The sequence below is a fragment of the Heloderma suspectum genome, chromosome 3, assembly GCF_057233095.1.
Source record: "Heloderma suspectum isolate Gila_16-S chromosome 3, 16-S_ref, whole genome shotgun sequence".
Classification (NCBI taxonomy): domain Eukaryota; kingdom Metazoa; phylum Chordata; class Lepidosauria; order Squamata; family Helodermatidae; genus Heloderma; species Heloderma suspectum.
In genome coordinates, this window is record NC_139460.1 from 215,568,125 (window position 1) to 215,592,974 (window position 24,850).

Genomic DNA, 24,850 nt, shown 5'->3' on the forward strand with positions numbered 1-24,850 from the left:
TTGGCACAGAATTTGGATTGCCTGGGACAAAGAACTCGAACTTTTAAAAGCATGTTCTGTAGAATGCAATAGATCTAAGGCCTTTTGATAGAAGGGACCTCCGTTGTGTTCTATGGATAACCCTGGTTCTAGGACAGGGGATATTCCATGCATCTATCGATTCTATAGAGGACCATTTGACCATCATCACACCCTGAATTCTACGGAGAGAATCTGAAGAGCTCCCACTCCACACCCAGGAGTGTTCTGAATCCCCAAATTCCACTCCAGGTTTTGTGCTGCTGCATCTGGAGCAGTCCCCGGTGCAATGGGAGGCTTGGCAGCTGGAACAGGAAATCTAAAGAGCACCAGCATGTACACAAAATGCTTGGCTGTACACACATGTGAAGTACACAAGGGAGCACCCAGATCGAGATGGGAAGAAATGTAAGCATGGCGGCCTTCTGCTGCACTCATGAATGCCAGGATCAGACAAGCATCCTCCAACCCCAGGCACTTCAGGAGTTTTCCCCATCACAGCATCCACGTGGGTGTTCAATAGTGGCACCCAGTTCCATTGTAACAGTGTATCATAAATATTAATTGGAATCATCATAATAAAATAGGGTTCAAGCTTATGAAATAATTAAACCATCCTGAGTTGTCTACTAAATGCTTTCAGCAGAGCAATACCACACATGCATTTCCTGCATCTGTAAATACATAACATACAGCTATACACTGGGCAGTACACTGAGTCCAAGAAAATGTCTTTGAAAAAGCACCCATTTGTAGTGTGTTATAAAACGTTCTGGGAGTTGCGGGCAAATAACAGCATTTGCATTAACATCCATCTAAATGCATTTTAATTTATTTTATTGTGTCTGAAAGACCCCCCGACCCCCTATAAAAATGTCTTCAAGGCAGCGTAACTTTCTCTTCTTCTTGAAATTACAGTCCTTCCTTAAGGCACATTTCTTCATATTATTTATATATATATATATATATATATATATATGTATGCACATTTAAAAAAAAAACACACACACCACAAAATCAAATATCCACCCAGAAAAGGGGAAGGGGGTGGGGGGAGAGAGAGAGAGAGAGAGAGAGAGAGAGAGAGAGAGCGATTTGGCCACATCTGAAGTCCTGGAATCCTCATAGCCCTTCATAATGCTGGCTCCTAAATGAATTCTCCCCGGAACGGCAGGGAGCTACAGCTCTGCTTCTGCCAGCGGTAGCGAAGCCGGGAGAGGGGTTTGTCCTCTAGGTTCTCAAATTCAGCAAAACCCAGGTGGTTCAGGATCTCATAGACTCCAGCCTTTGCTGCCACCTGAAAGAGGGGGAAAAGGGGTGTGTGTGAGGAATATGGTCTTTCAGTTCTTCTAAGTAGAAAGAAGGCAGCTTGTTGTACCGAGCACAGGCATCCACACCGCAGTGATGACGAATCTCGTGTTTTGTTTTAGGAGGGCACCGCCTGCAGAAATGGCCAAGCATGCTGAAAAAGGCACAGGGAGTCAGCCCTGGTTCTACGGGACACTCCATAGCAGCCTCCACCAACCAGGCGCCCTCCAGATGTGTTGGACTACAACTCCCAGATTCCCCAGCCAGCCATGGTGGGAGGTGTAGTCCAACACAACTGGAGGGCACCAGGTCGGGGGAGGCTGCTCTAGAGAGCACCGTCAAAATAATTTGTGGAAGGTGGAGATGCTGCAGGGATCAGATACACAGATACTAGTACGGGCCTGTTGAAGAACACTGCTAAATTTTCCTTAGAACACTCTCAGTAGAGATGTGCCTGCAACCAGCTGGCCAGCACACTATGCAGGCACTGGCCACGCATACACGTGCATGCTCCGACGCGAACGTGCTCGTGTTTGAGGTGCTTGCTGCAAGAGCCATTTATGCAACTTGCACTTCATGCTGGGTTCTGTTCTTGGGAGGTTGGTGTCTCCTTCCAAAAGATGTAAACTGTACATGTAAAATGAGGACTTCATCCCCCTTCCTTCCCAGCCATTGCTGTTCCCCCTCTCCCTTGTTTTATCTCCCCTTTTCAGGTCCACTTTCTTGCAACTGCTGTCCCAGCAAAGCTATGCAGAAAACCAAACTACCCTGCCCCAGGGAAGCTGCATTGGCGTATTATCCTTACTGCAGTATCAGATACATACAGTCGCACATAGACACACCATTGTCTGTGTGTGTTTTGCATCCATCCAGAGTTGCAACCCCAGAGATGCATTTCTTCCCCACCCCCAAATACCCTGTTTGGACTGAGCTGCCACTGGTGACCTCCCGGCCCCACACGTGCGCTATCCCAGTACCCGCACAATCCTGATATAGTTTTACCCCAGCGGCTTTTTGCAATGCTCTGCAAGTGCACCTTAAGTGGGCTCTATCCAGACTCCTCCCCTCCCTTTCTCCATTCAAACCTTCACTCTAGAGGAGCTGTAAAAGATTTGATGCACACATAACCTAACCCAAACTTGTGTACTTATATTGGGGGGTGGAGGGCTTGGTGGAGCCTTCTCACTTTTCTATATCTGGTGATTAACCCCTTTCTATGCCACTTTTTAGCTGTTTGTGTTAGCGTTTGCAAGGTTTTGTTAGTTTTGGCACATACCGGCAAAAGGTACAATGTTGCCTTGTTTTTGAAAAGGACAAAAAAGCTTTCGAAAAAGCAAAGGGGGCAGACGGCACTCAAATCACCAAAGGCTATTTTTTATCCATCTCTCCCAGAAGCACCCTTGTGCTTTCTGAGAAACTTCCTCTGCCTCCTCTTTCAAAGCTATGCCCCACCCCCACCAGAATGAAGTGTGTGGGGAAGAAGATGATGGGATGTAAACACAGTGAATGAATTGCCCTTGCTATGGCTGCAAATAAGGGCATGGCCCAGTTCCTGCTGGGGATCATTTGAGGGGGGTTTGTTGGTGGTGCCTGCATCTACTGCACATTCACCCATTCCTATGGAAGCAGGATAATGGTCAGCCAGCTTTTCATTAGCAGTATTCTGTATTGCCCTCAGGGACAGTATAGAATGGCTGCAACACATCTTGAACATTAAGTTGCAAATCTCTCCACTTCCACTTTCTTGTTCATGCTGGTGCATACAGCCCATTCCCTCCTGCTTGGCTCCTCCTGCTAGTGTGAGTGGCTAAACAAGCCAGAACTAGGTTTTTTTTTAGAAATACTTTTATTATATTTCAACAAATAACAGTACATTGGACAATTGTTTAGCATGTCATTTGAACCTGGGATCCTGCCTCGCTGCTCCCAAACAAGCCAGGATTTGTAAACCAATAACAAACCCTGGTTTATAATCCTGGCTTATAAAGGGTGCAGCAAGATGAAATTCCCCAGAAACATGGCTTACCATACTGTGTGAACAAAGCCAGTGATTGATAATCTCCTGAAATAGTAGGATCATTCAAAAATTAAATTGCTAATCTGTCCACTAGCATTACCTACAACAGCCTTCCCCATCCTGGTGCCCTCCAGATGTTTTGAACTACAACTCCCATAATCTCTGACCTGCCGGCTGGGGCTCATGGGAGTTGTAGTCCAAAACATATGGAGGTGCCAGCTTGAGAAAGGCTGACCTATGACATGGACATGTCCAAAGACAGTTAAAACTATGATCACTGGATAAACAGTGACTTTCAAGAGTTAAAAGGTTTTGCAAAACAAAACAGGGATTGCTTTGGTTTTGCACTTAAGAGAAAACATGGGTGCACTTAATTCCCTCCCTAAATTATTATGAGATTGGAATTTAGTGCAATTGTGGAAAATGCATGTGGATTTGTCTCACAATAAATATAAATACAAATGCATACAGACGAGTCAGTATCAAGAAGAGTGAGGGTGACTGGTTTATAATTTTTTTACAAAGGAAAATGTTCCTGGAACATCTGTTATGTCTCCTTGATCCACATCAAATATGTGCAAGAGGGGAGCCTAGAGACCACTACAGAGTATGTTTCAATTTGTTATGCTGCAGTGGATTAGACAAACATCAGCTTGTTTATGTTCCTCTCCATACTTGTTCTTAAGCCAATGCTTCCTACCCAAGCACTCAAAGAGGCATAATCCACAATATTTCCCTGAAACTTTCATTCATAACCCCTCCATCCATCAAATCTTCAAAGCAAGCTGCCAGAGCAGGACTCCGACCAGTACAAGATATATGCAAGGAGATAACACCTATCCCTGTATAATGAAAAGCTATTCATTCTGTCGCACAAAAAAGGAGGCCTTCTCCATATTTAGCTTCCTAAAAATTATAAAAAATATAATGCTCCTTTGAGTGGACTCCAACATCCAATGGGCTCGAGTTCATTGCAGAATTTATTTTCGCTGGTCTCTGACATCATTAGTTTCTTACCTATTCTTACTAACTATTCTTATTTATTACAACCACTTATGCTGCTGCTCCATTTAGTCAAGGGTGAAATTGGGAATTGGAATGTAGAAAGGTCAAGGCCTAAACTCAAACACTCTGCACACAGATGGAGCAGGCATGAGCTGGATATGGCCTGCAAGGGTTTCTAATCTAGCCCACCAGCTTCTTCCCCAGACAGGGAAATGCTTTTATCTCCAATCAGCACCTGACTGAAGATAAGAGGTTTTTCTTGCCACACCATGACAAAGGCTCCCCTTTTCCCAGGGCAGCAGACAAAAGCTCTCATCTTTGATCAGAGGTAAGAGCTTTTCACTGCTGCGTGGTGAGAAAAGCCTCTCTCAGCACAGCAGAGAAAGGCAGCAAATTTCTGACGGGCAGTTCCTTGCCTTTCTGTGCTGCATGGGACAGCACAGCAAGGCAGGAAACTGCCCATGCAGGAGGAAGTTGCTCTCTTCTTCCATGAGCAATTCCTTGTCCTACCATGCTGCATAGTGCAGCGAATCGCTCATGGAGAGAGGTCGCTGGCATCATCAGCCACAGAGATGCATCACAGCATTTGTTTCATATTTATTTCTCCAAGAAACAATTGATTGCAGCAGCAGCACCATCTTTCACAGAGGTTCTTTCCTTTTAACTTTGGCCTTACTTGCAGTCCCATAAATGTGCTCTCCCAAAAAATCGGCTTAGCTCCATCAGCACTAATGGAGCTAATTGAGAGGGCATCAGCCTACTGCTCCACTCCACTGTGAATGCTGGGGCAAAGTCAAGCCAGTCTCCCAGTAGAAGATAAGACTGGTCAATGGGTACACAGGTTTGAGGAAGTGTGTGAGAATACTTCCGGTTTTTACTGAGCGATAAAGCAAAAACATTTATATGGATCACTTTGTGATATGAGCATTTCTTCCCAGGCATAAGCTAGGAACCTCAGGGGATGAGGGTGGGATCTAGTTTGGCGAGTTAACCCAAAGAATGTGTGTTCTCAAGCCTCAGACACCTCCTTGGAAGCAGAAAGGAATAAGGGTGTGGAACACTAGCACCTGGAATCGGTAGGTAGTGTGAAGCCTCTGAATGGACCAAGCCTGGTGTAACAGGCTTTGGGGGAGGACCATAAAGCACATGCTTTACATGCTTGAAGGTCCCAGGTTCAATCCCAGCATCCCCAGAAAGGGATGGGAAAGATCATGTATGAAACTCTGGAGAGCTCTGGAGAGCTGCTGGCATTTGGCAAAGACAGTGCTGAGCTAGCCAGACTAAAGTTGTAAAATTTTGGGAAATTTTGAGGCCATGGGGAAAAAACCTTTTTTTTCTCCAGAAAAAACAGAAATTTTGGGAAAAACTGAAAAATAAGATATACTTGTTTTTTTTAGTGCTCTTTACAGATCTAAAGTCACTTTGTTGCTTTAAGACAGCCTTCCCCAACCTGGTACCCTCCAGATATTTTGGATTTTCTGTTCCTAAAGTTATTTTATGTATAACTTAGTTTGCTAATAAATTATCATTATCTTTTGAAACTTTTAAAAGTAATCTCAGTTAGCAAATGTGTAATTATTGTCTGAATAAATCAGAACTACATTAAATGACTGCTACAGCATGAGAAACACAGGACTCTATAAAACAAAACCCAAACTGTCAAGAACGCACATTTACTGTCAAAAATGCACAATGGTGACTCTATGTTGGAAACGAAGCGTAAATGTCTATCAGTAAAATATACTTTAGATAATTATTTTAACAAGGAATGAAAGAAATAACTATGCTGGAAATCTTACAGAGGGATTACAAAAATATTTTCCTTCATGGATTCATTCTTTCCAGACATTTTACATCTCTTGTCTTTCTATAAAATTGTTCTTATTACATAGTTTTTAGAAATCATTTTGGGGGAGTAAAGGCTGGGTAACAATAAATACTTTGTCTTCAGTTCTAAAACAAAATATTTCATAATCCAAAACTGTTCAATTTTTCAGAAAAAAAGAAAAATGGTACTTGGAAAAAGCCATTTTTTCCTAATTTTCCCAGGGGGTGGGGTGAGGCCTTCACATCTCGAAGCTGGACCAAGGGTCTGACTTGATATAAGGCAGCTTCTGATGATTATTATTTCTTTACATACATACATCTCCTTATCTGCTAAAAGAAACCCATCAAGGCGGTGGCCCTAATGCACGAGGAGGGTGGCCTTTTGCCCTTGACTAGGCATCTAAGCAGTGCTTGCTACAGTTCAGGTTCCAAATCCTTCCTGTTTCTCATTTCCCCCCACCCCCTGTTCCCAGCAACAACTCATGGTCCCAGCTGGGTCCTGACAACACCTCACTCCCATTGGTTAGATGGGGCAAAAAAGGTTGTTGGGGCAATGTAGAGCAGTATCTACTGCTGCCGTTCTGCCAGCTCTAAGCATGTTGTGCTAGTGGGAATAACCAGTGCAACAGGAAACAAGTGCTGGCTGGTACAACCCAAGAAACTAGCCAAAACGACCAGTCCGGAAGTGGTAGCTTTCCCTGGTTTCCTGGGCTGCACTAGCAGGTTTTCCCCCTAGAGAAGTGGCAGCACTGGACACTGCCCATGGCTTCCACATGCTTTGGACAATGCAATAACCTAATGCCTTCACACCAAGTCGTTGGAAGAACTGTTGCTCCACACTCAATCGATGGGTTTTATGGTGTGGCAAGCTCGTTTGGATGGGTGGGGGCTTGCCAGAGATGGAGTGACACAGTGCCGATGATTCAAGGAAACTTGCTCAAGGCAAGAGCAAGCTCTAGAGCTCAGCTTCCCCTCCAAGCCCCCGCCTACGGGGCAATGAAAGCCAGAAAACAAACCAAGTGCTACCCTCGGCTCCTACTCTCTCAGTCTTAGCTCAGCAACAGAGCACATTCCAGCCTCAACTTGGTCTTCAAATCAAGTGCAGGGTGAGCTTGTGCAGATAACATTCTTTCGCCTCTGATTGGCCCCCTCCATGTTGTACATCGTTGTGCGAGAAACATGACTGGTGTCCTGTCCAGGACATTTCCCCTCCAGCTCCCTACCACCACCACCACGCCACTGGATGAATGTCGTTTTCCAGCAAGCCCCTTCAATCGAGAAGGGCCAGGCTCTGATCGTAACCACAGTTGGCAGATGCCCCTTTCATCTCTCACCGAGGAGATCAAACATGCCAATACAAATTAGCAAAGCTAATTGAGACAGAGAGGAGCTGAGGTTTTCCCATCACCCGCCAGCCAGCAACTCCCTTACTTATAGCTTACACAAACAAGAGAGGGAGAGAGGCTAATCTCAAGGGCACAGATAAAATGAACCCCACCACCACCCTGCTCCTGCCTTTCCTCTGTCTGCACAGTTTCACCTTCTCCCATCGCCAAGTAGTTATTCTGAATAGCTGAGCTTCTGTTGTGCAGTTCCACTGGCAGAGCTACATTTCCAGTGCAGTTAAGGCCCCTCCAAGGATCATTTCAAGGCACACACGTGCACCTTGCCTCTCAACGTGCATGGCGGCTGCTTTTGTGTACCGTTGGTCAGCTGCAGTAGTGAATGTCTGAAGTGCAACAGAAGCCGACAATCCCAGGGTTAACAAATCCTCAGCTAGTCCTTTGCCCAACCTAATCTTCTCCTTCATGTACTGCGGTAGGTGCAGCATCTGCACTTTGAGGATGCCTGTAGCTCAGTATGTTCAGCGGTAGAGCACAATGGGTAATGCCCATGCTTTGAATCCAAAGTGTCCTGGCATCTCCAGGCAAAAATGCGCTCAGGCAGCAGGGTTGGGAAAGCATCTGGGGAGCCACTGCCCACTAGAGTGGACAATAGTAGGCCAGGCAGCCTAACAGCCTGACCTGGCGTGTGGCAGCTTTCCATGTTCAGCCCCGCTATCTCATGGCCACGGCTGCTGTTGCTCCCTCCACACACTCCTCTGACCTACTGCTTGGCAAGTGGGGGTCTACATGATAACCCACAATGGACCGGATTTGGCTTAGGTGCTGCTTGTTGCTGATCCACAGCCAAGAAGACTATTGGCGGCACTGGGTGGCAGTGACAGCTATGTTTCTTGACCTTGCCTTGCACTGGTGTTTGTGTTTTTAATATAAAGCTGAGGAGGCAGGATATACCTGGCATTCCCCACCCCCTTAATGAGACATCTGTATCTTTCTCTATATGCAGACAGGTTTAGAACTCCAGAATTACTTTCTTCTTGATGTTGCTTGGAGCCTGATATTACAGGCATGGGTATTTAAGGAATAGTGCTTGTTTTCTCTCCCCCAGCCCTCCTCTCTGGAGGAGGAATTCAACCCATGGTTAGCAGCTTTGTTTTGGAGCTCCCGATGTCCAGATGAAGAGTATTCATCCTGAAGGAGGGACCAGCTAGTCTTATAAAAGCTCCTGTACTAAGATGTTATTCTTTGAAAGTTGCCATTAGAGGAAGCTCACTAACGATGGCTTTCTCTTGGGAGAGGGCATTTCTGTCTACGCCTCACTAAAGGGAAGCATTCAGTATTGATTTTTCTTCATATACAGTACATATTCATTTAGCTTTCAGATGAAAGCCTTGAGGGCCGGAAGAAAGCAGAGGGCGGGGCAGGGTGGGGGTTGAATTTGCTTAAGGACATTTAACTAAAAAAGAAAAAAAATGAGTCTGGGTGGGAGAACATTAACACTCTTTTACCTTCAGAAAATTCACACTACAACCATCTTGTTGTAAGCTCAAGTAGGCTCTTGCTCACAGAATTTATTACTCTCCTGCCAACACCACCCCTCACTGCATCATCAGGATATCCAAGAGAGAGGGAGCAAAAGGAATTTTGTTACTTTTCCTATCTAACAGCTAGCACTTAAAATTCTGGGAGAGAAAAATGGGAGGGGAGATGATGGTAGGGAAGGCTTGTTTTCTGGCTTCCAGTATCTTTGGCCAAAAGGAAAAGAGGAAACTTTTAATTACATCAAGGGGGCCAACACCCTCACTCTTGGCCTTTAAAATTAAAATTCAACTACTACCTGTGTTTACATTCCCATTTGTCATTTTGAAAAATTCAACTGACATGCATACTGTGAGGGACACTAAGGTTTGCTGTGTTAACAGGCCATTCACCCTATATGCAAACAGGATTCTATAGGCCTCAAACACAGTGGTTACAGGCATCCTAAGCTTTGCATACATCCCTAACCTTTGACTCCAGGAAGATAAGGAAGAAAAATACTGAAAAGAAGCCCCTTTATATACTCTGCTGAGATGTTATACTAAATGTGTGGCTGCCATGCAAAAGGCAGCTAGAGAGAGAGACAGGTCTCCCTTCTCTGATGTCTAAGGGACTTTACCTGTGTCTTTGTACCACAATAGAGGCTGCAGCTAATGATGTGGAACAGGAGTGGGGAGATGCAAGATCTGCCTTGCTGGGGCACAGGCAAATTTTCCTAAACAAGAGGGTGATGCCAATTCGGGTAGCCAACATGCATTTAATATAACACAGGGGTGGATCCCCAGATACTGTTGGACTGTAACTCCCATCAGTTCTCACCACTGGCTCTGCTGGCTAGGGCTGGAGTTGTAGTCCATCAACATCTGGAGGGCCACATATTCCCCATCCCTGGTATAGCATCTAGTATGGCCCTTACATTCCCTCTGAAATTTGCTGGCAAGGGCCACAATGATGGAAAGAGGATGCTGGACCAATTCCACTGCTGTGTTGACCCAGAAGGAAAACACAGCTAAGAAGAGCCTTAGGCCAGGGATGGGCAGCCTTCAGCCTGCCTTCTGAATGTACACTGCCTTCAGCTCCTTTCAGAAAAAGCAGGATAAAAATATGGTAACTACATATTTATAATTGGGTGTCAGAAACCCTTCCCAATTTACTGCAAGTTACTTAAGAGTTCTACCAATAGATCCTGATCTACCTTCAGCCCTCTCATGTCCCACAGACAGATCAGGTCTTCAGATGCATGTGCAAAGGTGTCTACAAATGCAGAGATGCTGTCTGCACTGTACACATTTGCTTCAGGGAACTCGGTGGAGCAATATTAACGCACATGCAATAATCATGCTTGCCACATAAAGTGTGGAACTGCCCTTTGCATCTCTCGCAAAAGAGGCTAGAGGCTAATTCATTACACTGGGATGCCTTGGGAGTCTTCCATCCGCAGGAGCAAAATAAGTACTCAGTTCTATCAGCCGATAGTTCTCCGGCCACTCTTTTTTCTACATCATGTACAAAACTTTGATTTCCAAATTGAGAGAGGGAGGGAGGGAAGGAGAGAGAGAGAGAGAGAGGAGGGACCACCCCTGCTGAAATAAACATTGCTGGCTGCCTGGGCAAAACCTTCCAAGTTATATTACTGGGGTGACAGCAGCACAGAAAGTTTTGATTGCCTGTGGATGAAAGAGACAGGAGGCCAAAGATGCAATGAAACCAGGGCCTTTTGTGCCTGGGAATAATAGGGAGGAGGATGCTTTCAAGGGATAGCTTCAGTGCCTCCTGAAAGAGAATGGAGGGAGGGGGGAGAAGAGAGGGAAGCAGGAAAGAAAGACCCTGTGCCTCACTGTCAAAGTCGCAAGGGGCTGCAACTGATCTCCCTCATTTCCTCAACATGACCTCATCCCCTTGGGAGGGTGGCCCAGCCCCACCTTGAGGAATTGTGCAACTTCCTGTCCTGTTGGTTTGAAGAAGCACAGAATGACCAAGCCATCCCAAATCCAGGTATTCACTTCCACCAGTGGCTTTGGAGAACGGGGATCATTGCCTTTTGAATGGACACATTTTGTGGGTGCTGCTTGTTCGAAGTAGAATGGTACCCTTGCACAGATCTGTTATCTAAGCGACCAGCAGATAAAAAGAAGAAGAAATTCCCTTAGGTGGAAGTCTATTTCCAAGGCAAACATCAGCCTCTTAAGATGGGTGTCTCCACTATACCACACTAGCTCCTTGTTCTGGGATTTCTCTGTACCGTGCAAAATGAAGTAAACTAGACTACTGTTTTATTGACAGCTTTTGTAACCTAACACTGCAACCCTATGCATGTTTACCCAGAAGTAAGTCCCACTGTGCAAAGGGATTGAATCCTAGGAACACTTGCAAGAACTGTTCATGCTTCAGTCTCTCTGCACCAGCTGCCCCCCAAATGCAGCCATTCCCATAGGAAGGAAGTCTAGGCCAAGTTTACCATCTCTCCCACTGCCCCGCTCCCCAGGTTTATCCAGGAACAACATTCTTCTCTTGTTGTTCCAAAGCTCTCTTCAGCAAAGGGGGAGGGGGGGGAATAGCGCATCAAAGTGGCAAGAGCTGATGAATCAGCTGTAATCTGTGAAGAATGCACATAAATTCCATTCCCTTCTGTGTATGTCCATCTGACCAAATGGCATAGAGATTAATTCACAGAGACACAGACACTGTGAAACGTTGTTTGCGGAGAGTGCACAGTTGGAAACAATTAGAGATCCGTGATATCCTGGTACATTCTTACAACACCATAAGGGGAACCTTTCCTCTGCCCCCTTGCATCACAAATAAAGCCATGATACTGTTTACTATTCAGCGGGAAGTGACAGACAACAGGGAGGAGGAGAGGGGAAAAGACAGGAAAGGGAAATAGCCTGGGACCAGTGATGCTTCCAGATGAGGCTTTTATCATGTAGTCGCCCTGCCTCGTTCAAGGAATTTTACAGAGGGCTTCCACCTGTGACCCTCCCATGTTTTTCCAATGCATCTTCCACTTTTTTCCTTTTCACAAAACATCCTGTTAAGGAGGGAAAGATGGAATAGCCAGGCAGTGTTGTTTAATCAGTGGTGCTAGAAGCCCTCCATCTGGAAGCACCCCAGCTCTCGCTCACAGGCACTTAGCTGGTAAATGGTAAAAATGGTAGGATAAAAAAACACTGTCAGTGTTCACACAGTCCTGCAAATGGGGCTCTGACATGTCAGATTTGTTTAGCCAGAGCTTTGGCTCTTGGGCTGTATAGAAATGAAATAAATGAAATGAAATTGTTCATTTGTACAAGTGGTGACAGAGCTATATCTAGTCCCTATAGCAGACTTCCCCAACCTTGTACCCCAATGTTGTGGACTTCAATGCCCATAGGCCTCAGTCAGCCACATAGCCAATGGTCAAGAATCCTGGGAATGGTAGTCCAAAACATCTGGAGGTTGGGGAAGCAGACCCTACAGATACAGATGGTGTGTGTTTCTCGCCTCAGGAGATAAGCATGCTAACGTGTGCTTCCTCCCACCCCAAGAGGTAGATGTATGCATGCTGGAAACCGGGGCTAGCATGCAGCTTTTCACTTCAGTTCCATTCCTTCAAATCCTGCCCTGGTGCTGTGAATGGGGAGCATAGGGGAAAGGGCTATAGCTCAGTGGTAGAGCACCTGCTTGGCATGTTGAAGGTCCCAGGTTCAATCCCCGGCATCACCAGGTAAAGCGGGGAAATCTCCTGCATGAAATCCTGGAGAGCTGTTGCTGCCAGCCAGTGTTGACAATACTGGGCTAGATGGACCCATGGTCTGACTCAGTATAAAGCAGCTTTCTATGTTCGTAATGGGCTGCAATACATTGACTTCACATCTGCTACCCAAAGTGGGGAAACTGATAAAGCTACCTCATAGCATGAACTGAGGTGAGAAGGGACCCATTTGCGGCATTAACACTACTGCAGGGATTATGGCTTCCAGACCCTGGTGTTTGGCGGCATCATTGCTACATGCCAGGGTTTATAGCTCCAATCTGACTCTCATTAATCTGGTTGTCCCCTTTCTTTGGAACTCCCTGCAGGCACCAACACTGTTGTTTCCAGCGCCTCCTGAGAATAGCACTGTTCCAGGAGGCATTCCTTAACTGACCAACCACGGTTTTTATTGGCACTCTGTTTTTAAAAAGCATTATTTTAATATGGTGTTTTAGTCTTTTTAGTCTTTTAGTACTTTACCTTTTATGTTCACCACTCCAAAATCTGTTTTAGATATGGAGTGGTATATACAAATATTGTAAATAAATAAATCTGATGAATTAATTTTTCAGGTGTTCAAATGACGTCCAGTAAATTAATCTGTCTCTCTCAAATAACTTCTGGAGGGAGCTTGGAATGGCCTGCCCATTGCTAAGTCAGGAGCCTTATTTATTCATTTATTTTGCACAGGGATTGCTGCAGGAGCAAAGATACAGTAATGAGAGACAGAAGAATTAATACTACTCCCACCCCCCAAAACAAGGCCTTCTTTAGCTGCTGAACAAGTTAGTGCTGACAGGTTAACACAAGGTATTCCATATTTTCCTAAGTTGTTTGGTGAAACAGCGGGAGAGTAAAAACAGAGAAATGGCTGGGAGTTTATATGCGGACAAACCACAATTCTTTCTTTCCAGGTCAAAATTAGATTCCGGATGTGTCAAACCAGGGGTGCCTGAGAAAGATTGACAGGAGGAGAAACATAATAGTATTTGTGGGAATTCTGGAGAAACTCGGAGAGGATAAACAGTGTGGGAGGCACACACATAAGCAGAGAAAGCAACAGAGGACAGAACTGGGAACACAGTCAAGGAGGAAGCACAAAATGAGACCATCATTTGGAGGGGAGAACATGACAGGGTAGTAGAGTGAAACAGAGAGGTGGGGAAGCCTAGATGTATTGTGTGGCTTCCTTCCAGCCCAAAATGTTTCTATTTAAGCAAGTAAATGGTAGCTTTAAACATAACTAAAGAAAAGGTCATGAGGCCCCTCAATCTCCTGTCTGAAAGATTCATTCTAAGGCAGCAACGCTGTCAAGACCCTATCAAAATGCTGGTTAGAAACTGGTTAGATCTACCATCTTGCTACTATGCTGGACAGTATGCACTATTCAGGTCTTCTTTTCATTTTAACACCTACAGTACCTGATACATTCTTCACATTGGAGGGAGGGTTTCTCTGGGTTGCCAGCTGTCCTCATACTCACAAGCAAATCATGTACATCATAGCCCTTGACAAGGGGGTGGTTAGGGACAAGGGAAGCTTGCCTTATACTGAGTCAGGCCATTGGCCCACCTAGCTCAGTATGATCTACAGTGACTGGCATTACTTCTCCAGGGTTTCAGAATATTTCTCTACCTGACCCGGAGATACCGGGGAACTTTTGCATGTAAAGCATATGCTCTACCACTGAGCTGCAGTTCTTCACCCCCCCCCACCCCCCAAACACCTCCATGCACAGAATGCAAAAGGGATTGTACTGATCATCCAGCCCACTGATAGCCAACTCTTTTGGCAAGTGTGCCTCAAGTGAAGCCCAAATATGATTTGGTGTCACATTAGTGCAGTGTTGAAGTATACAACCTGCCTCTCCTTGTTCCACAGGACAGTTTTGCTACTAGACCAAGCCTGAGAGGAATGCAGGCCCACAGGCTTTCCTGTTCATGTTCAGACATGCCCTAAAATCCTGCAGTCTGTGCCACTTGTGGCATCTATGCTGTAGGCTGGCCACCTTTAATGTAGTCCAGGGATAGGGAACTTGGTGGCTGAGAAGACAGGAGTTCTAGTCCAAAACATCTGGCGGGCTCCAGGTTGCCTATCCTTTACCTAGTCTGTTCCAATCCCCACCCAACACATCCCAGCACACACTTTTCGGTGCCAGATGGAAGACCTATTTATTTTCCTAGGCTTTTCAGTCTTAAGAGCTTTTTAGATCCTTAGTACTGATGTTATTCTCTGTTGCTGTATTTAATAAGGTTTTATGTTGTTGCTTGTTTTATTCCATTTTAGAATTCATATTTATGTCTTACTTGTTTTTACGGTTTTAAATTTTTACTGTAAACCACCCAGAGAAACTGTGCCATTGGGCAGAATATCAATCCCGAAAATACATAATATTCTATACTCAGTCCTGGTCCAATCTGTTTTGGAGAGCCCCCAACCAATGAGGCCAGCAGTTCCCTTTGCACTGCTGCACTGTTCTTACACATCAGTGGAAACACCCAGTTCTATTTTCTTTTAGATTTACACAGATTGCTTCTTGTCCTGGGGTGGATTCGGCTGACCTTTTTACCTAGAGGTAACAAACTACCTGGCTACATAAGCCAGCGACCACCTACTGCCACCACATACTAAGCAGTAACCTATCACAATGTGTATGCAACTACTTCATAAGCCATGTCTCTGTGCTGTTCTACCAAGTGGAGAGAAGAATTGTACTGCTTCTCCAGATTTCTAATGAGATATGGACATGTGCTGAAGTTCTCCTTGCCACTAGGCAGGGAGATACAGGCAATGAATATACCAAGTGGATGCATGCACATCACACTATGTTGCCGGTTAATCAATGCTCATTTGAAGTCATTCCTAGTCTCAGCAGAACTGAAGAATAATGGCCCCATCTCTTCTTTAAGACAGCATGCAAAGCTTGATGTACATTCTTCACAGTAGCATGCAGAGTTCAACATACGTGCAACTGCCCGGCTTAGGTGAAGCGGTTCCGAGATTAGAGTTGGGACAGATCTCGATAACACATTTCCAGATCTGCAGAAGGAGAGACCAACTGTCCATCCCTGCCTACTGAGATCAGGAGCCCTGTTTATGCACGTGGCCATAGAGCCATGGATTGTGGCCCTGGATAGCAGGACATCCAAGGACAACGGCAACATTAGGGGAGCTTGGCTGGATCCTTCTGGTTGGCGTTGGCAGGAGCTGAACCTTTGCCACTCCCCCAAACAGCCCCAAGACCCGCAGGCTCCAGGCCAGGCAGAAGATGGCATCGTTGCTCTACCAACAACTCCCCCACCGCTCTCCTCCAAATGGCCATCTTGCAAATCTAGCTGCAGACCAAGAGTTGGTCCCTGCCTGTTCACAGCTGCTGGAGCCACTGGCTTGCAGCCACAGCCTCTCTCAACAGCTCCTGGTCTGCTGAAGCCACTGAGCGGAGACTTGCTCTCTGCTAAGTAAAAACATACTCTGAGAACAATGAACCAAAACAATAAGAAAACAGCTGTTTTCCATGGGAATGAATCCCAAAGGAATGCAATGGCAATGGGCTTTCCCCCCGGAGCGTAACAGCAGTGCACGGCGTGATGTGGTGTGGTGGAGAGCTGCTTCTTAGGGCCTGTGAAGGTTCCTCGTGACAGCTGGGTGAACACAGCAGCCGCTATCAACAGCTGTTGAAAAGGAGAGGGCAGAAATGTGGACTTTGGAAACAAAAAACAAAGACCCTAACATGCTGTTTCCACCCTGGTTTTTACCTGCTGTACCATTGCTGTACATACATTCAGTGTAGACATTTATGGTAATGACGGATCTCCCTTTATCATCATCTGAGAGCGTAACAACCTTGACAGTGTCTCATTGTTCACACAGTCGTGCCACACTCAAGACAGACCATTCAGCAAAGATATCCAGTTTTGAGAAAAGGCCGTGCTGCACGACTACTGCTCTGAACTTGTATGGGACATCTGGATCAAAAACAGTGCCCAAGTACCTGCAGACTTTTTAGAATCTTGATCCCTTCAGTTGCTATTTTATATGCAGGAATTTCTATTTCTTGAGCACTGACTGAAAACCGTGGCTTCAAATATTCTTAAAGGAAACCTATGACAATTAAGCAGCAGCAGCAGCAGCAGCAGCAAAGAAAACATTCAGCACGTTTTTTTTAAAAAACCAACAAAGCAAATCAGTAAACTTTAGAAATTTATTGAATTTCATGGCTGTTAATAGGACAATGGCCAAGTTTGCCCATAACGCTAAGCCAAGGTTTGTATTAACCATCACTTGTTGCTTTAGCCATGAATTATCTTGCAGATGAGCAAACAAATCATGGCTTTTCCCCACTATTTCTGGTTTGTTTCTCTCCCACCCATTTTGCCAGCCTTCAGAGTGGTTTGAAGTTCAGGCTGCTCTTGCTTGGCACCTCTGTTTCAGAGTGGACAGCAACACAAACAAGCCAGGGCTAAGCCACAGTTCTGAGTTCAGACATTACAACAAGCCTTGGTTTGAGCACAGCAGACTCCGTAAGACAACAACAATCCATGGTTTCTATTTATGGTTTGTAGCAGGTTAACAAACTATGGTTTGCTTGCGGGGATGGGTTCGGACACAACAAGCCAAATCTCAACAAGCCACACGACAGCTTAGCGTTATGTGTGAACCAGGCCAGTGTAAGTGGTCAGCATTTGGGGTTCACAATTCCTTGGTGCCTTTATAACATATTATATGTAAACTATTTCACATCATAGTAAAATCACAACGTATCTGCCAGTGACAACTTAGTAGCTGTCTGAACAGTGAACTGCTCACTAACCAAACCATGCACGTTTGCATGAGCCCTTCAACGTTACCATCTGGGCTATATTTATCCCATAATTCTGCAACTGCACCATATAATATCAGGATGGTATCAGCTATGGAAGTCAACATACTATGAATCTCAGCTTAATAAAAATAAGAATAAGCCGGCTTTTAGCTGTCAAGAGAAACTTGGAAGTGTCATCTGGCTATGGTGCATCCACAAATTATTTAAAAGGGTACAGAATTTGGCTTAGCTTGGTGCCTAATCTGGGAAGAAAGGGAGATAGACAAAAAAATATACACTCTCTTGATAGGCTGGTGGCACTACTTGGTCCCAAATAAGCTGACTCACCACTAGATATGACAACATTTGCTTCACCTTTCAGGAAAGGCCATCACCGTTCAGCACAGTCAAAGAGCTACAGCGGCTGGGATTGGTGTCTTCAAAGGCTAACTGCTGGTGTTGGAAGAGTGCTTACCTCATGCATCCAGACACTGAAAGGCCTCTGCCAGGAGTCTTTCTTCCCCAAATGTAGGTATGCATTGAACAGGATGAGATAGATGTAGCGCTCCAAATACTGCAGGCTCCGCAGCTGCAATGTCCGCATCTCCTTCTCGTCCTTAGCCGTCTTTCCCTGAAATCAGTAATTGTAAGTGCTTGAGTACTGGTGTCAGGCAGCAGAATTGCCCTGCAAGTCTCAAACTATGCAGGTCAGCTTGCTTACATTTTTATCAATACAGTATGAAAGAAATTAAAACGCAAGCGTAACAGCTCAGGACTCGTTCTGGCCTGCAGGAGCATGGCTCCTTCCTGTGCTCTGAAGGTTAAATCAGAAGTTGCTGATCGGACAGGAGAAGCCCACTCAGTTGCACCTATGTGTTAAAAGTGGGAAAGGGCGATAGGTCGGTGGCAGAGGACATGCTTTGCATGGAGAACATTCTAGGTTCAGTCCCCAGCATCTCCAGGCAGGGCTAGGAAAGACTCCTGTCTGAAATCCTGGAGACCCACCAGTGGTGTAGTGCAGCCAGGACTTAAAGGGTCAAAGTGCCAGAACCTTTTGATTAGCAGGGATGATGATGTCAACTGCCACCATCCTCAGACTGCCATGTTCTCTCTGAGCTTCACTAAAATCCTTGCACTACTTGTGGAAAGGGGGAAATGGATTTTCCTAGCAACAATATATTATTGTGAGCTATCCCTGTTGTAACGCAAAGTATGCTGGGGTGGCTTGGTCTTGAATGGGCAATGAAGACCCATTTGCTGTATAAAAGACCTGCTCCTGGTACAGACGAAAGCTACTAGAACTGGCTTATTATGGATCAGCAGAGCTGCCTGCATTTTTGGACTCCCCTTGGCTATGGGGACTGTCATGAAGAGCGTCTGCACTTCAATATTCACCACTACACCCCTGAGAGCCACTACCGGCCAGTGCCGCATACACAAGACTGAGCGAGATGGACCCCTGCTCTGACTGCATACATACCGCTTTCCTGTGCTCCTGCACAATCTACAAAATAAAAAATCGATCAGAAGCTTATGTGTGAAGAAACGCATAGTAAAAAGTGTCACATATATGGCTGTGCTTTGAAGACTTAATGCAGGGAAACAAGCACAAGTCAACAGAGACCTCTGTAAGGCGGAGCTGCACAAGAAACGATTGCTTGCTTGAATATCTTCACACCTGAAACACACACTCAAAACTGCACCCAGTGGACGTGGCTGGAACATTTCTTCTTCTTAAAAGAATGTATATGGAAGGAAGTTGGAACCATCCTCTATGGAATGTGCTACCCAAGGGGGGCTGCTTCATAGCATTTCAAGATTGGGTTGGCCCTGCCAGTACAGTTATTTTCAACCGCAGTTCATTGTTGCCATTTAAGATCCCTGAGGGATGCTTAATGTATTAGAGCCCCTTTATGGAAGCAGCTGACAGCCTCAGTGTGGTAGCTCTCCATGCATGAAATGTAATCCTGAAATCCTTACTGCACGTGCTGCTGTCATGGACAGGGAGCACATCTGAGCAGAGATTTATCAGTAACCAATCTCCCAAAACCTGATGGGGAATCCCTCTTTCATCTGGGATTGCTAGATCCTCGGTCAGAACAAACCACCTTTATATAAGATAACTGTCCAGACTTCTCTGTTCAGAAGTGGTCCCAATCCAGAACAATGGCCTGATTGTCAGGAGAGCCTCCATGCCAGGATTGCACCTACCTGGCGACAACTGATGGGAAGTTTCCCTGCAGTTGGGATGGTGTTACAAGAGACTTACAAACATTACAACCTGTCCACCCTCCGAAACACACACACACACACACACACACACACACGCTGAGTTAGTATGACATGACAACCCACCCTGCAAAATAAACCATGCAGCAGTGAGCCCAACAGACAATTGGGCTCACCGTGGGTTGTTCCTCACCTCCTTTCCCCTCAATCCATCAGCCAGGTCCGCCTGGTATCCCAGGGGTCTTGGTGGTAGAACCTCCCCTGTTCCCACTTGAATTACGAATATTATTTTTTATTTGCGCAAAATGGTGCCAAAATATTTTTTGCACTTTCCAGCCCCAGGGAATGTACGCAAATGCCCTCCCCTTTTCAATTTTTTTTAAATAGGGTTTTCAGAGTTGCACAAAGGCACGACAGGGTTGCTTTGCCTGGAGCCTTGTATGTTTGTGCTGTCAAACGTACAAGGTAATAGGCAGGACTAGACTGACAGGTGGGAAAACGGGGTGTAGATGACCCCCTTAGCAGGGTGGGAGTGCAAAAGGGGGTGACATGCACTTTTCTGTGAAAAAAAGTTGCTGCTGACTCGGGGAAGGGTGGACTGTGAGGAGGGCACTCCCAAGGGTCAGGGCAGCCCTTTAAAGCCTTGCTAAGTGGTAATGTTGAGCACTTTTCCCCAAGTCGGCAGCAACTCTTTTTCACAGAAAAGTACATGCCACCCTCTTCTATGCTCCCACTGGCAGTAACCTCATCTAGTTTGACAGCTGTCAAACTAGGCATGGTTACTGCATTTGAGAATGAAAAAGTGGGATACACAGTTGCTGGGGATTCGGGGAAGTGGGGATTTGAAGCAGGGCATCCCCAAGGTTCAACACAACCCTTTGAACCCTGGGGATAACCTTGCTAAGGGGGTGATCTATACCTTGTTTCCCCACCTGTATATTTTTAACAGTCAGAGTTGCATACTTGTGCAACTCCAAAAACCCAATTAAAAAAAATAATTTAAAAAAGGGAGCCATTTCCTTCCATTCCCCGGGACCAGAAAAAATGTGAAAAAACATTTTGGCCCCCTTTTGTGCAAAGGAAGCAATTTTTTTTTTAATGGCTCCCACCAAGACTGGGGTCGTGATCAGAACGGGGACGGCTGCCTTGGCAGGAGACAAGGAGAGCCATGACAGCCCCTCCAAAGTGCCATTAGGGGACAGTTGGAGGGCTGTCACTGGCAAGAGGCTCTGGAAGTGGCTCAGGCACGATCGCAAAGAGTGTTTGCAGCCACACTCAGGAAGAGCAGCAGGGGTTTCTGCCACTCTTGCGAAGAGGCTGGCTGCCCGATGCCTGGAACCCATGATGGGTTGGCATATGCAGGTTCATGCGGCACACCAACCCATTGTGGGCACAAAAATCCCAAGCACAAGCCATGGGTTGTTGGGCTGGCTTGTTGCCCACACACAAGCCACCCTGCAGGAATTGCTCTGGGTTCGGACGACACGACAACCCACTGCGGGTTGTTGCCCACGATGGATTGTGGTGTCGTGAGAACCTGGTCACACACACTCCCTGCTCAAAGTGATTTTGGCACCCTCGTGTGGTGACTGCATTGTGTGAAAATGTCCCTTGAAGCCTCCTCCTGTAGTCAGCTTCGAACAGGGGTACAAACCTCAGGCCTAGGGTCCCAATCCGGCCCTCGGGCAGTTGCCAGACGGCCCATTCCCCTAGTCTCCCCCCTTCACTCGGCCACCAATCACTTGATGGTTTCTCGGCTTTTGTGCCATTCTAAAAGGCTGAAATGCCTCTCCAAAGGCTTAGGCAGTAAGCAAAAACATGCTGGCATTTTCACGGAGCTCCAGCCCTCGGGCTGAAAAGGCTTCTGCACCCTCGGCTTAGAATGAAGCACTTTTTGTGCTGGGAATACCAGCAGCCCCTGGAAGGTGGCTAAAACAAGAGCACGTTGAAACTTGGCAATTCAAGCTCTCATTACACTGTGGCATATGCTAAAGCCTTCCTCATTTAAACACACAAGACCCCCAAAATAGAAAAAAGATTATTGTTGTGTGTACCAACTTTCATATACACATGCACAACATAAAAGAAAAAAGGCTAGGAATAGGCAGTCCCTGAGATTTCAAGCTATAAACTGTACCATTGTTGTATATAGCATTTCTATTCCTGAAAGGCTGTAGCAACCAAGAATTAGCCCCCTCCTATCTCCTGTCCCTGCTTTGACCCCAGCTGAGTCATGACCACACAAGAGCAGTCACCGAGATAGACAGTCTGAGGTGTATTTGGGTTTTTATTCATAGTTTCTGGCGGAGCGCAGACACTCAACATCTTCCAGTTCAAGCTGATCTCTAAGTAACCACTTGACTATAAGTAGAAATTTGCAATTAACATTTTATAGGACAGGAACACCACAAAAAAAACCAGAGAGAGGAAGAACCTGAGGGCTTGAGAAAACTAGCTTACCACGGCTGCAGTCCTAGTATACACGCTCACCTGGGAGTACGTCCCACTGAACTCAGTGAGGTTTCATTCTGAGTAAACATGCATAGGATTGTGCCGTTAAACACTTTAGAAAAGTCCGTAGAAATCTGCTACAAGGCCCGTTTTTGCAATGACACAAAGGTCACAAGAAATGGCGAACACCAACTACATCGTTTCCCCTCAGAATCGGATACTGGTTACACACTTTCTCCCCGCTTGAAATTAAAATTGTGTCCTCTTAAAGCAGTGTTTCCCAAACTTCTAATAGCAGTGATACACTTCTATCCCAAATTAAAAGTGGAGGCACACTTTACTCTACTACTCTGGGGTCTGTAGATTTACTTTCAGTGTGTGTAAGAATAAGGACTATCGACACTCAGAGGAGCTCACCCCCTGTGTTGCTGCTCCTTCAAGGGAGAGTAATTCTGCTGAGTTTCTGCATCCGATGTGATGGAAGGATCCAATCCGACCAAAAGTAGGGACACAGCAGAATTGCTCACCCGCAGTGGCAGATGACTAGAATGTAGCAAGGCCAAAACAGTAAAGCTGCAATCCTATATCCCTTAACCTGCGAGTAAACTCCATTCATCTCAGTGCGACTGACATTTGAGTAGACACTTAGAGGATTATGCTGCAAGTCATGCTGAGATGCAGGGCACAACCTACTTTGGGGTGAGCAGTTCGGGCTTATGGGCTCCTAATGTTTGGACCTGTGCCCCTGCAGATGTTGTTGGACTCCAACTCCTATCAGACCCAGTCAGCATAGCCAATAATGAGTGATTATGGGAGTTATAGTCTAACAACATCTGCAGAGCCACAGGTTCTGCACTCCAGTTTACTGGACTGGGCAGGCAACCTGGCACCCTCAAAATGTTTTGGACTAAAACTCCCATAAACTCAGTCAGCATGGCAAATGGTCAGAGATTGTGGGAGTTGGAGTTCAAAACACCTGGACAGCACCAGGTTGCCTACTCCGGCTTCTTGCAAACCACTAGCAGTTCTCCTAGGGTACCCTGCATGTGTCCCTGGCACACAATTGGGGAATTACTAAGCTCTTCTATGTTCCCAGAATAAATAACTTTAACATTGGCCAGTTGCTAAGGATAGAACTCAGCTGAAGACCTGGGCTCTTCATACTTATCGAAGAGCAAGCTTTTCCGACACTGTCAACCTGCCCCAACTGTGCCTGGCCAAAGGGTAGCTGCCATTTTCTGCCATTGTTCCTTCCAGTGCCAGAGTAAACCTGTGTGAACGAACAGAGTGTTATGTTTTTTCTCATCCTTAAGTCTTGGATCACCACATTGTTAGGAAAACGTAGTATGGCTTATTAAGAATAGGAAGGATCTGGCACTGTACACCAAGGATATTTAAAAACAGCATACCTTGCTATTACCAGCTCCCCACTAAAAAGCAAAAACTACAACATGAAACATGCATAGGATTGTGCTCTTAGACTGAGAAAAGTCATACAACTCCCAGCATTTGCCAGCCATACTGGCTGGGGAATGCTGAAGGTTGTAGGACTTTTTTTTTCTGTCCAAGCATGCATAGGATTGCACCCTAAGAGTACCCCAGACATACAGGGCCATGTGAATCCAATTTCCCCTGCACACTCAAGATGGAGCAGCTGCCAATCATGGGTCCTTGACAAGAGTGCCTGAAGGACCAACTTCCCCAACCTAGTGCAGCATGATGCAGTCTAACACATCTGGAAGGCACCAGGTTGGGAAAGGCTGCTATATGACTGTAAGCCAGCATGCTGTAGTACTCAGAGGGTTGGACTAGGACTGGGGAAATGCCAGTTCAAATCTCAACTCAGCCATGAAGCTCTCTGGCGAACTTTGGGCCAGCCACCATCTCTCACACTAACCTACCTCACAAGATGAAGACAAAATGGAGGGTGGAGGGGGGGGCACACATGTATACTGCCTAGCGTCCCTTAAAGGAAAGATATAAATGTAATAAATAAATAAACAAATGAGTGTTTTCGTTTGTTGCATACACATTTTCCATTAGGGACATTGGTTATGTAGTGTGTGTGTGTGTGTGTGTGTGTGTAAGTGTAGGGCACCCCAACTCCCACTGAAATCAGCATGACTTTAGCACCTCCCTCAATCAGGTCAGTAGAATATAGGCACACCCTAACTTGCAAATGGACCTCATCCAAACAATTACAGGAAATACATTACAGCAAACTTTGCCGTTATGAGCCTATTTAGAATCATAGAATAGTAGGGTTGGAAGGGGCCTACAAGGCCATCGAGTCCAACCCCCTGCTCAATGCAGGAATCCAGTTTAGAATAACAACATTTCATAACATGCCGCTATTTGCATTTTTAAACAGTCACTTTCTTTAGATCATAAATAATAAGTGGACAGGAAAAAAATTGCAGCTCAATATGATCCAGGAAGTTGTAGGGTTTTGAATATCAATAAACTGGCCAATTTTAGACTCAGACTGCACAGCTGGAAAGCAGGCTAGCTGACAGCTACCCAAACTGGTAATAACCCAGACATTCCAAGAGACATTTTGTTCTAATTAAACATGC

At 45.7% G+C, this 24,850-nt stretch overlaps 1 protein-coding gene across 1 annotated transcript in view; it reads right to left on the reverse strand.

Moving 5' to 3' along the window:
* Positions 1 to 859: 859 nt before the first annotated feature.
* PALD1 (phosphatase domain containing paladin 1) overlaps positions 860 to 24,850 on the reverse strand; it is a 151,266-nt gene continuing 127,275 nt past the window's right edge. Inside the window, exons 19-20 of the mRNA XM_084841902.1 lie at positions 18,070 to 18,225; positions 860 to 1,315 (exon numbers count right to left, since the gene is read on the reverse strand). Coding sequence (XP_084698028.1) covers positions 1,166 to 1,315; positions 18,070 to 18,225 — 306 coding nt within the window. The 3' untranslated portion in view covers positions 860 to 1,165. The remainder of the gene's footprint in view (positions 1,316 to 18,069; positions 18,226 to 24,850) is intronic.